Source organism: Balaenoptera musculus, chromosome 3 (assembly GCF_009873245.2).
Source record: "Balaenoptera musculus isolate JJ_BM4_2016_0621 chromosome 3, mBalMus1.pri.v3, whole genome shotgun sequence".
In the NCBI taxonomy this organism is placed as follows: domain Eukaryota; kingdom Metazoa; phylum Chordata; class Mammalia; order Artiodactyla; family Balaenopteridae; genus Balaenoptera; species Balaenoptera musculus.
In genome coordinates this window covers 132074887-132087741 of record NC_045787.1, presented here as the reverse complement: position 1 = coordinate 132087741, position 12855 = coordinate 132074887, and the positions used below count along the sequence as shown (strand labels likewise).

Sequence of the window (12855 nt, the reverse complement as noted above, 5' to 3'; positions counted from 1 at the left end):
CATGTGTCTTCAAAAAGAAAAAAAAAAAAAAAGGGGGGGGGGGACCCATAGGTCTAATTTCAACCAGAAATTTGATTTCTGTGAAGAAATGCAGGGGACTCTTTCATATATTATTATGGCGGCCACTTCTTGAGTCCACCCCCATGGGCCAGAGTCTGTGCTTTGGGATTTAGCAGGCGTTATCCTTCATCCTCACAACAATCTTATGAGTCAAGTTCTACACAATAACCTTATTCTACAGATGAGGAATTGGAGACACAGAGAGGTTAGACAGCTTGCCAAGGTCACACAGCTAGTAAGCTGCAGAGACAGGATCTGAACCGGGATCTGACAGCAACATGCATGCACTTAGATCCTTCTTGAGAGGAAGGACTGAGTCGTGCTGTTGCTGCATCCCTGGGCCCCAGCACATCGCAGGCACTTGATGAATACTCACTAGATGGTAAATGAATGTGAAACTATTCACCCCTTTCTCCAAGGAAACTACAACAAAGACTCCCAAGGAATCTCACTGGTGACTTCATTAACAAAAAGAACACATTTTTGCCTGGCAGTGCCCTATCAGCAGGTTGACAGGCTGATTCTTGATATTCCAGTCCATACAATAGTTTCCTGAATGCTGGCTTATTTTGCTCTTTTTGTCAAATGTACAGCAAGCCTGAGGAGGCCTGAATAGCTAGGTTGAAAGCAGCTTCCCTCAGCACACAGTTGCTATGTGACTGGGGATAAGTCACGTCTGACACCTAAGGGAGTGGACTAGGGGATGGGCGTTTGCATTTTGCAGTTGCGCAGGGCGTGCACCAGACTTTTCCATTGAAGGTGGAAGGCGCTCCCTGGTGGCATCTGAGTTCACTAACGAACTGCAGAGACGAGGGAAACAGCAAGCAGTGCAGGGGTCCAGGTTGAGGAGGCAGAGAATTGAGAGGGAAGAAGGTTGGGAAGCTGAGACGTGGGAGGATTAAAGGCAGGCAAGAGAAAAGAAGGGCCTGAGAATCTGATGGCAGCATCTAAGGATGCTTGGTGGACTGGGGTTTAGCAACCTACTTATTGGAAGCAGCAATTCTGGGCAGAGCTATATGGTAATTGCCCGGGCATAGCACTGGGGGTGAGAGAGACTGCTGAGCTCTGGGTGACTTCCCCGGATCTCTGACTGTGCAGAGGAAACCAGAGTGAACGAGACACAAAGCCACACTGTCCTGCAAGCTTCATCGAGATGTTATGGGGATGTTAAGAAGGGAACACCAACAGGGCTGGGGTTCTTGAAATAGCGAGAGGCGACATGGAGAGGAAGAAAAAGTCAAACCAGCAGCGGAACTTTGAAGGGGGAGGTTCTGGGGAAGAACGAATCAAAAAGGGGTGATGCATACGAATATGGAGAAGATTATTCATTTCCGGGCTACTGTTGTCAGAGGGAAATTAGAAATAATCTAAGCAGCTAACGATAGAATAATGGCTAAAGAAATTAAAGCTTATCCATATGACATTATTTAAGGGCTGCATAATCTTCCAAATGCATTTAATGAAGTGGGATAAAAATTACACGCGCACAAAATTTATGTAAATTGCATACATATGAAAATATATCAGCACAGAAAAAATGAGAAAGATATACATCAAAATGCTGAAAGTGTTATCTCTGGATGGAAAGACTGCAAGAGATTCAATTTTTTTATGCTTTTCTGTATAGTCCAAATTTTCTACAATAATAAAAATTACTTGGCAATTAAAAAATGAAACTTGTAAACTGACGAAACAAATGTGACCCATTTGGCAAAATATGGCAAAAGCTTGAAGATTCTGCCTCCCCCTTGAGTTGGCAGTTTTTTCCTCCAGGATGTCTGGCTTAACAAGAGTATGGACACGAAGGTGTGCTACAGAGTTTCAATGCAGTTTAGCAAACAAATATCCAACCACAGGGGATCTGTTAAATAACAATGTCCCCATACAATGGAATACTTGGCAGCCATTAAAAATCACATTGTAGAAAGAGCCTTAATGATGTCTGGAAAGGTGTATATGACATATTCAAGGCAAATAACAGGTTACAAAACACTATGCAGTAAGATCTGTACCAATGCTTAAGTAAGAAGAAAGAAATACTAAAAAAAAATGATTTTAAATAAGAAGGAGGTGAGAGGGCAAGCCCAGGCCCTGGGGTGCGTGACCGAGGGAGCTGTACCTTGAGGAGCATGTGCTTCTCACTGGGGGTCAGATACATCTTGTTCTCGTAGTAATCCACACAGATGTTGACAATGTCGGCCAGCAGCTCCTCATAGCCTGGGATCACTTCCAGTTGCTGGTGGAGACACTAAACAGCAGTGCCCCCCTCTGGTTAGCCCCTGTCCTGCATCCTCACACACACACCACCCAGGATGGGCCACGGCTGGGCCCTGGGACAGTGCCCGGCCTCACTGACCGCCCCAGGTGGAGGGGAGCCTGCAGCCTCTCCTCAACGTGCCCACAGTGCTTGGTCAGAGCTCCTGCACATCTCCCATGGCAGGGACCTGCTCCCCTTGGGGCCTTCCACTGTATTTCCTGGCAGTTCTGATGGTTAGAAAGTGCTTTATTGGGCTGAGCTGAAAGCAGTTCAGCTAGGCCGGTGGTAATCTCAGCTTAGCTTTGAGAATGTGGACTGAGCCCAAGACATCTTCTCAGATGATGGTGGGAAGACCAAGCCCAGTGGAGGAGAGCTGGGCCAGCAAGGTGTCTCCCTCCCGGCAGGACACAGCAGTACAAAGACATTTCCTGTACAAGAAGGCCTGAGGTCTCCACCCCAGGCCCTTTCTCTGCAAAGGGACACACTGGCCCACGGCAGGGTGTGCATGGGGCTCAGGCGTGGGGCTGGGTCCCCGGGAAAAAACCTGAAGCCTCAACACTGAGGAGCCTTCTGCAGGTAACACAGAGCAGGGAAGGCCCAGTGAAGCCCTGAGAAAGATTTTAGCCCGGAAACCCTTTGAAGATTGAAAGCCCCTCTCAAGTTTAGGCCTGGGTCCTGCTGACATTCCTGCTGGTGCCTGTTTAGGTTGAATTGACAGATGCACAAGACAGGTTATTTTAAGTCAGGCAGAGCGTGAGAGCCACAGCTGAGTGGGAATACCCTGGCAAAGCGGCGGCAGTAACTATGACTACATCTTTTTATGTCCTTGCTCTCTATCAGGCTCTACACGTTAAGGGCTTTTTATATAGTATCTCATTTATTTCTCACCACTGTCCTATGAGTGGCAAAACAACAGCCCCATTTTACAGGCGAGGAAACTGAGGCTTAGACCTTGCCCAAGGCCTCACAGTGGGTCAGTGGAGGGTCTAGGATGAGAAAACAAGGCGGTCTAACTCCAGAACCCAAGCTCTCAATCTATACCTATGCAGGGGCAGAACACTGGCTAGAAGGTTTTCAGAGAACAAACTCCGGAGAGGGTGAAAGGACCATCTGTGGTTGGGAGGGGAGACTTAAGTCTTCAGCTTAAAGCCTGAGTAGGGCAAAGGGGACGGATGATCTGGACAGAGCTCTTCTGCTCGTGGGCCCCCCCAACCTCCAGGCCCTGGCCTGCATCGCGGGATGCCAGGCCAGGACTAACATGGGTTTGCCATCACCTGGGTGATCCTGTTGTGGTTGGCCAGGAACATGGACAGGTTCTGGGACTCCTGGATAGACTGGGGGTCCGCCATCTTCCTCAGGAACTGCGCCGCCCTGGGACGGGGTGTTGCAGAGAGGGATGCTCAAGCACAGCCGGCCTCTGCCGGGCCTCATGGGCCCCATCTCTCAGCTAACCCGGATACACTGTCCCTGAGGCTAAGGGGCTCTGAACATCACAAGTGACTCTAACGTCAAAGGAGAGCGTGTTCTGGAGTCATTTCATTAGGAGCTGTCTGCACCCTTGTAATAAGGGTATCTGAAATTAGGAGGCAAGAACGCACTGAAGCTCAAACACCAGGAAAGTTTAAGGGCAGCTAGCATCCCGTCAACCAGCTTGTGGTAGGACAGAGTGAAACGGGCATCCCTGTGCCTCACAGTGATCTCCAGTGAAACTGCACAGTAAGTCACGGAGAAGAATCGCAGGCAGCAGGATGTTTTGTTTTCATTGCGTATTATGTTATTTATAGGAAAACCTCAATGTTTCTAAACATTGTATGGAAAACCAAAGTCTATTTAACCTGATGGGATTACAGGTGAAGGGATGATGGGTGTGGGGAACACAGCGGGACTTAAAGGGAGAAAACCACAGCACTGGGACTTCTCCAGCCTGACCTGGAGGTGGAGGTGGTGCAGCCCGTGTCACGATGGACCGTGGAACACAGACAAGACACCTGTTTTGCTCATGACCCTAGCCGGTCCACAGAGCATGTCGGCTGTGACCATGTTGGAAGGAGTTGGCCAAATCTGGGGAGAATTTGTGGGGAGGATACTGTACCATGAGCTAGCTGCCTATGGAATCTTTGTGAAATTGCCATTTCTGAACGAGGCTCTGTCTTCTGGGTACTCCCAGGTTTCAATTCACTCAGGAGGATAAAACGGTGAGGATCCGTATGTTGTCTGTTTTCTCCAGTTACCATGGAGCCCCGGGAGGATCTGGTTCCGGAGGGGGGCCCTCTTCAGCAGTGACACAGAAAATCCTTCCCAAGAGATGTGTACAGACACCTTGGAGCATATCTGAGCCTCAACCAACACAAAGTATATTGGCTGCTTTCGCCTACCCTCCCCCACTTTTGGATGGCTGTATCCAAATTTGTGGAGAGGACTGACCCCTCCGCCCCCCTCAGTCCTTCTTTCTTGTGAGCTGACACTGACCTCCAACTGACCCCAAGGACGAGCACCCCTCCCATCAGCGCCACCCCAACACACACATTCATAGTATAGTGTCTGATGGAGGGATCAGCGCATGACCCAAGCTGGAGCAATGACAGTCCTCCTTGGGACTTCTGCAAAAGTATCTGCAAGGAGGAGCATTCTTTCCGTCCTTAGGGGCTGGGGTCGCTACACTGGCTGGCGGGACGCTTACAGCTGCTGGAGGCCACACAGGGCATGCGCCTGCCTGAGAATGAAGCTGATACTGAGGGAAGCTGAGCTGAGAGGTAGAGGGAAGCAGACCAACAGTATCACCTGAGTACCTGCATCAGGCTGGCCAGGACTTTTCTGTTCTGGGAGCCAACGCAGTCTCTTCTTTTACATAAGCAGTTTGAACTGGCTCTCTGATTCTTGCAGAGAATGACTCCCGTGACCATCTGATGATTATATTAATCACAGTATAATCTCAGACCGCATGGGACACAGAAAAATGCTGCTGCTGCACAGGTGGGGCAAGTGAGGATTTGCTTCCACCTTGAGACAGAAAACCCTGCCAAGACCCAGCTCTCCAAAACTCAGCTCTGCACCTCATTCCTCAAACTGCGGAAACAGGGGCCGGCCCCCGACCCCACTGTGTCTGCGGACGGGCCAGCCCGGTTCCGGTTCCGAGAAGGGGCCTCTGAGAAGGGCTCTGTCCTCCTCCTCCCGCTGGCCACTGGCCGGCGGCCCAGGAGGATGGGGGGGGGGAGGGGCCCTGACCTCTTGTAGGCAGAGTGATCGTTCTTGACACTGCACTTCATATTCTTCAGCTCGTCCAAGACTGCGAACATGTTGATGAACTTGCCCAGGGTCAGGAGGTAGGCCTCGGAGACAAAGTCCTTCCTCCGCTCGGCGTGGCACAGCCGTTTCACCTCACCGCAGAAGCGCTCAATGGCCCTGCGCTGCACGCAGAGGGGCAGCGGGTCAGGGCGGGGCGGCCTGGCCGGGGTGCCCCGCTGCACTCTCTGGTCAGGTCGGGCCTCCCCTGGGGCCCTAGTCAGAGCCTGGACATTTAGAGAAAGGCAAACCTGCCCGGAGGTCCTTCTCAGAGGTGTGCTGAAATACTACTAAGCTGATTTCTAGAGGGAAGCCCAGAACCTGCCCCCAAGTGAGTCAAACCAATGAATTCATTCACCACGCCCTTGCTGAGAAAGCACTGTCTTGTTCCTGTGTGTATCCCAGGACCTAGGACAGTGGAGGCACCAGACAACGAGGGGGCAGAGATGGAGAGGGAGAGGGATGCTCAGAGAAAGAGGTTCATTCATCCAATAAACGGGCGTTTACTGAGCATCTGCCACGTGCCAGGCACCATTCTTGGCCCCGGGGTACAGCAGGGAACAAAACGGAAGAACAAGTCTCTACCAGAAGGAGCTTATATTCGAGTGATGGCTGACAGAAAACAAAATAAACAAATTCTCTATATTAGAATGTGATAGGTGCTATGGAGAAAAATAAAGCAAGGAAAGGAGATAGGGAGGCCTTCAAAGACCAGATCAAGCCACGCTTTCTCCTTCCAGAGTCTAACACAACTTTCTGGGATGATGGAAATGTTCCATACCTGCTCTGCCCAATACAATAGCCACTCATCATATGTGGATACTGAATACTTGAAAAGGCGAGTGCGATGGAGGATCTGCATTTTAAATTTTATTTAATTTTAATTCATGTAGATAGCCTTATGTGGCTACTGGACAGCACAGTTTTAGATTATTTCAGCTCCTCCCTTCTCTAAACACCTCCTGTCAGGAGGCCCTCAGTTTACCACATACTTAGTTTTGGGGCAACTTTTCTCTCTTGAACCTACCTTCCCAAAGAGATTTTAGGTTCCTCGAAAGCAGGTGCATGATGTTAATAACAGCAGCTGCCCTTTGTTAAACCTGCTCTGTAATGAGGGCTCTACAAACGGGGCACTTTACAAGCAGACCTCATTTATCCCTAGAGAAAACCTGTGAAATAGGCATTCTTTCCAAGGTAAGAAAACTGAAGTTGTCAGAGGTCTGAAATAACTAACAGAACACAGTCAGAATGCGACAGAACCCTGGGCTTCTCTGCCTTCGAGGCTCTATCTGCACCTTCCCCAGATGTTCCCATCTCCCTCCCCAAGAAGGCCAGCACAGAGCTGGGTGCAGGGCAGACCCTGGGCCAGTGCTTGCAGGTCTACTTATGAGGCTCATAAATACACGTGGAAGGCACAGAGTGTGTGGCAGGACTCCCACCCGGGCAGAGGGTGGTCTTAAAGCCATCAGCCTGCCTTCCTGAATGGCTTCCAAATAAGCATAATAACCGGCTTGCCCTCTTACCTTTCATTCACAGGAGGCTTTGGCTGTCTTTTCTCTTTTCCTCCTTTAAATGCTCACTCTTCTTGGCTTCCCAACTGGTCTCCCTGCTGCCACTCTTCTCCCCTCCTGCCCCTGACACCTGTGCTGCCCCCCACTTCCCATCCATCAACCACACAGCAGCGAGAACGCCTCGATCAGATCGTGTCACCGGAAATCTCCAGCGGCTTCCCGTGGTGCTTGAAGAAAATCCAGGTATTCTTCTCCTGGCCTACAGTGCCCTATGTGAGTAGGTCCCTGCCTGCCTCTCCAACCTCACCTTTTCTCACTCCCCCTGCTCACTATGCAGCCTCCCTGGCTTCGTTCCATTTCTTAAACATGTCATGCTCCTTGAGGCTTCAGGGCCTTTGCCTTTGCAGTTCCGTCTGCCTGAAACCCTCTGCCCCTGGGTCATCACCTGCCAGCCTCTTTCACGTCATACAGATCTCAGTTCAAACACCACCTCCGTGGAGGCCGTCCCTAAAGCTGCATCCATGTTGAAGATACCCTCCATGCCAGAGGTTCTTTAATTGTATTTTATTCACAGCACTTGTTCTGTTGTGTATTGTTCATTGTCAGTCTCTCCTCCCACCCAGAACACACTCGTTTGCTCACTAGAATGTGAATCTATATGGAGGGAGGGGGCTTGTCTGTCTCGCTCACCACAGGGTGGGTCGGGGCACTAGGAAGTGTTTGCCGAATGAATAAATAACATGGCACAGAAATCCAGTACCAGTGTCCAGAAGTGTGGGGACCTTCTCAGGTGTCCTAGTCCAGACCCGCCCTGACCCCTCACCTGAAAGTACATGAACTTCATGAGCTTAGTGACCTCCGGCTCCAGCACCTCCACTGTCTTCTCATAGATCTCCACTCGGTTGGGCTGCTCGTTGCATTTCACCTGTGGGGAGACAGGGGGTTTCACACACCCTGGTTTGCCCAGGCAGTCCTGGTTCACACCTGCTGCCTTATTAACAGGGCCCGTTTTCACTGTTGAATGCACCTCATTTAGGATGATAAATGGTATGGTTACCTAGTGAGAGGAGGCTGCGGTAGCCCTGACATTCTGACGGGGGCAGAACTGCTCCCCAGACACTGGCTGCAGGAAAGAAACCAGCTGGTCCCCAGAACAGAACCCTCCTCCCCTTCAGTCTGTTCTGTGCCCTGACCATGAGCTGTACACACGACTACGTTGAGCTGCACGGTCTCCGTCCTGCCGCCTTTCCCCCACTCCTACCCCAGTACCCCCTACTCCTATTAGGGGCCTCTGCCTGATCCTAAGCAGAGAAAAATGTTCTGTCCATGGCTCTGGATGCACTTGGGACAAAGTCCCCTGGCCATACTTGGCCCATTAAGAAGCCCATTTTCTCTGCCCAGTGGTTTTCAGCACATCAGAATCCCGTGGCAGATGTGTTCACGGCACACACACCCAAGGCTGCTAACAGGTCACTGAAACTGGAGAGTGAGCAAAGGGTAATAAACACGAGGACATTCTTCACACTGTTGTATAGAAATTCTTAAAATGGTAGCACCAAGCTAAACATCCAGAAGTCGATGATTAAATGGATAAAGTATGATGCATTCATACACTATCATTATGTAACTGGTAGGGGCATTGAGATAGATCTCTGACCTGAGGTGGAAAGATTGCTACCGTAAACTGATGGGGTGGAAACAGCTGCAGGACAGGAAGGGTAATTTAATCCCGTTTTTATTCAACAAAACACAAAACAGTGTGTGTGCTTGTGTATCCATATATAATACAGGTATAGAGAAACTGAAAGGGTGCAAAAACCAAGCTGTTAATAAGCAGTTACCTCTGGGGGTTAGGATTGGGGGCAAGGTAGAGGAATGGTTTCTGTTTACACACCTGTGGCCTGTTGATTTGGTTACAGTGGGACCTACGAATAATGTGATAACGGTAAAAATAATATCTGTGTGTGTCAACATGAAAAAAGTCAGTTATAAAGAATACAGTGTAAAAAATTCAAGTGGCAGAACCGTATAAATAGGAAACAACACACTTTTGTAAATGACAATAATTTACAAAATAATAATCACAGAAATATTCATGATGTTTGAGGAAAGAGAGCCAGATGAATATGCAGCAAAGCATCCACAGTGATTATGCTTTGCTGGGAGGTGGGGGATTTGGGTGGTGGAGGGAGGGGTGAGGATGTCTTGCTTTTTACTTCCTACCTTTCTGCAGTGGTTTGGGTGTTGTACAGTTAGCATATACTGCTTTCAAAGTAAAATAATACTGAGCAATTTTTAAAAGCTGGTGTCAGTTTTACGGGATGCTCTCTGAATGTTTTCAGCGCACCCCTTGGGTAAGAGGCCCTGCTTCACTCACTCCCTGCTGCCTGGAGAAGGTCAGTAATCTGGACAGGGGTGGGGTGGAGGGTGGAGGCCCCCCCTGAAGGGGCAGGACTGTCTCACCTGGGGGATGGCCCGGGAACAGCTGCGCCAGGTGTATAGCATGACCGCATACTCGTGCCCTTCCTCCAGCATTTCATTCTGAAAAGTAGAACGTGCTCAGCGGGGAGAAACTGCTCTGGCACCACAAGACTTTTCAACAGCCCCCCGCCCCCAGTCGTCGCGACTCACAGTGCGGTCTGTGGACCAGCAGTGTCAGGAACCCCGGTGGGGGGTGGGGGGGGCTTATTAGAAATGCAGAGTCTCAGGCCCCTCCCTGGGCCTATGGAATCTGAATCTGCATTTCAATAAAATTCCCAGGGGACGCACACTCCCAGGTGCACAATAAGTTTGAGAAGCACTGGCCTAAGTTATCCCCATCAGACACTCAAGGGCTCTACAAGCAGGACACATTTTTCAAAGACAGATGGCTACCTCAGAAAGGAGGGGCAGATCCACTAGTTCCAACAGCAAAAGTTGTTCCAGATAAACAGTTAGCAAGAAAATAAGCAAGCAGCAAAACAGTATGTACAGCGGATAGGTTAAAAAACACAGAGTAATAATTATGAGAGTATATTATTGTGTATGGAAAAATATTTTGGTGGAATACATACCACAACTATGAATAGCAAGCTCTCTGCGGGGATGGATAAACAGGGGCTTTCGCTTTTCACATCACATGGTACTATAATGTCTGCTCTTTTATAAGAGTCCACTTTACTATTTCATAAGCAGGAAGACGGTTAAGATCAAGATTAAGATTTTTAAAAATAATACAAAGCAGATGGCAAAACTAACAACAGCATGAAAAACAAATCTGATGACTCACCTCACCTAGTAAGTGCTTCATTGGAAACAGCCCTAATCTCAGGGTCCAAATATCTGGGCTGAAATCCCAGCTTCATCACTTCTTAGCCCTTTGGCCTTCAGGAAGTCACTTAACCTAAAATTCTCCATTTAGTCATCTGTTTAATAATGATGACAATAACAACCTCAGAAAATTTTATGAGAATTAAATACAATACAAACATACATACACGCTAGGTAATCTGTAAAGGGAGTTAAGAGTGTTACTAGGGAAAAGATAGTAGGGCAGTTCCTGAAAAAGTTAAACACAGAGTTACCATATGACCCAGCAATTCTGCTGAGGTATGTATCCAAGAGAAATGAAAGCATATGTGCACACAGAAACTTCCACACTTGTTCACAGCAACATTATTCTAATAGTCAAAAAAACAGAAACAACCCAACGGGTGAATGGATAAATAAAATGTGGTATAGCCATGCAATGGAATAGTACTCTTCTGTAAAAAGGAATGAAGTACTGATCCATGCTACAACACGGACGAACTTTGAAAACATTACGCTAAGTGAAAGAAGCCAGACACAAAAGGCCACCTATTATATGATCCATTTAGATGAACTGTTCAGAATAGACAAATCCATAGAAACAGAAAGTAGATTAGCGGTTGGGGGAGAGCAGAACTGGGAGGGACTGCTAAAGGTTTGGGGGTTTCTTTTTGTGGTGATGGAAATTAGATAGTAGTGGTAATTGTATAACACTGTGAATCTACTGTTAAAACAATGAATTGTACACTTTAAGCGGTGAATTTTGTTATATGAAGGATGTCTCAAAAAATACAATAAAGAGTATTACTAGACCATCTCTTTTGTGAATGTTTGTACAGATACAAAAATGAACCTTTACTGATCTATTTTTTATCCCACGCATCATATCTATTTCATAATATCTTCCTAGCACAAGATCAGATTTAATTTGGAGCTTATTACTTTTTAAAGTTTTGTTTTCAACAGCAAATGTCGCTGACGAGTCACACTTTCAATTCTTAATTTAGAGAACTCTTTAAATCAGTAACATGTTGTGCTTGAGACCACAGAGAACCAAGATCAAGCCTGTGGGTCTCCTGCTGCCGTTGCTTCAGAACACGTGTCAGAAAAGGGAAGTGACAGTAACGCATAGGGAACACGTGTCTACTTATCAGCACCAAACTGCCCACTGGCAGGTATAGTCCCATTCATTCATCCAGTGAACCTTGCACTGAGCCCTCACGGGTCCCTGGCTTGGTGCTATGTGCTGAAAACAGGCCAGTGAACAAGAATGATGTGGACTCTGCCTTGTGGACAGTTCAGCTGACCATCAGTCAGATTTGTTGTATAATCATGCCTGGAATGTAGAGGCCAGGATGGTGTGGTGGATGGAGCTTCAGGAAACTTGAGTTCTGGTCCTGGCTCTGCTTGGACCCGCCTTTTATCTGGACAATGTCATGGTTTTCTCATTTAGAGGCAAAGAGTTGGCCTAAATCACTGGTTCTCAGCCCTGGCTGCACATTCGTCACCTGGGCTACACTGAAAACGCCTGATGCCCAGGCTGGGCTCCACTGGAACTAAATCATTATCTCTGGGGGAGGGGGCCCAGGCATAAGTGTTTTTTAATGCTTTCCAGGTGATTCCAATGTGCAGCCTAGGTTGACAGCTGTAGGACTAAGGATCTCTCAGGTCCTTTACCTTGATAAGATTCTGTTAAGTCCACAATTTAAACCCAATGTGAGTTCAGTTCAAATTTCAGATAGTGACAGACTGTACCTCTCAGCACTTATTTGGACACTCAGCCCCCATCTCACCCCCCAGCAAAGAACCCTTGACTGTTCCTCATAGGTGGTCAATTACGTGGATTACACACTTTCTCCTCCTCCTCTTCCTCCTCTTTTCTCTGGCTATCCTGCCCTTTGAGAGATTCACCTTGCCCCAGTGTGGGCAGGAGAAATACAAGAAGATGAACGTCTAATGAAGCCTCTTGCTGCTGATAAAGCTACTCTAGAGAAAGATTTAGCAAGGTACAAGGAGGATATTGTTGAGGAAGTGAAGTTTTGGCCTCATCCACGAACATCAATGGTACACCCTATCTTAGACCCTGCCTACAACCATATCAGCACTATCCCTGTGTCGGTAGAATAGTGGCCCCAGAAAGATGTCTGCATCCTAATCCCCAGAACCTGTGAAAATACCTTACACAGCAAAAGGGACTTTGCAGATGGAATTAAGTTAGCGACCTTGAGATGGCGAGGTCATCCTGGGTTATCTGGTGGACCCAGTGTAATGGCAAGGGTCCTAATAAGTGAGAGAGGGAGGCGAGAGAGTCAGACCAGGAGCTGTGAGGATGGAAGCAGAGATTGGAGTGGTGTGACTGCTGGATGCAAGGGGGCTGAGCCAAGGAATGCGGGCAGCCTCTAGAAGCTGGAAAAACAAGGCAACAGATTCTCCTCTAGAGCCTTCAGAAACCAACGC

At 48.2% G+C, this 12855-nt stretch overlaps 1 protein-coding gene across 9 annotated transcripts in view; it reads right to left on the bottom strand.

The window, feature by feature from the left end:
* Positions 1-12855, bottom strand: part of CYFIP2 (cytoplasmic FMR1 interacting protein 2) — a 126851-nt gene that overhangs the window by 92590 nt on the left and 21406 nt on the right. For all 9 annotated transcript variants that reach the window (XR_005019433.1, XM_036848505.1, XM_036848507.1 and 6 more), the window contains 5 exons: positions 9574-9651; positions 7934-8035; positions 5543-5724; positions 3592-3688; positions 2180-2308 (listed from right to left, as the gene is read on the bottom strand). Coding sequence is in view for 8 of the 9 variants with exons in the window: in XM_036848505.1 (XP_036704400.1) it covers positions 2180-2308; positions 3592-3688; positions 5543-5724; positions 7934-8035; positions 9574-9651 (588 nt within the window). In the remaining variant the exon portion in view is untranslated. The remainder of the gene's footprint in view (positions 1-2179; positions 2309-3591; positions 3689-5542; positions 5725-7933; positions 8036-9573; positions 9652-12855) is intronic.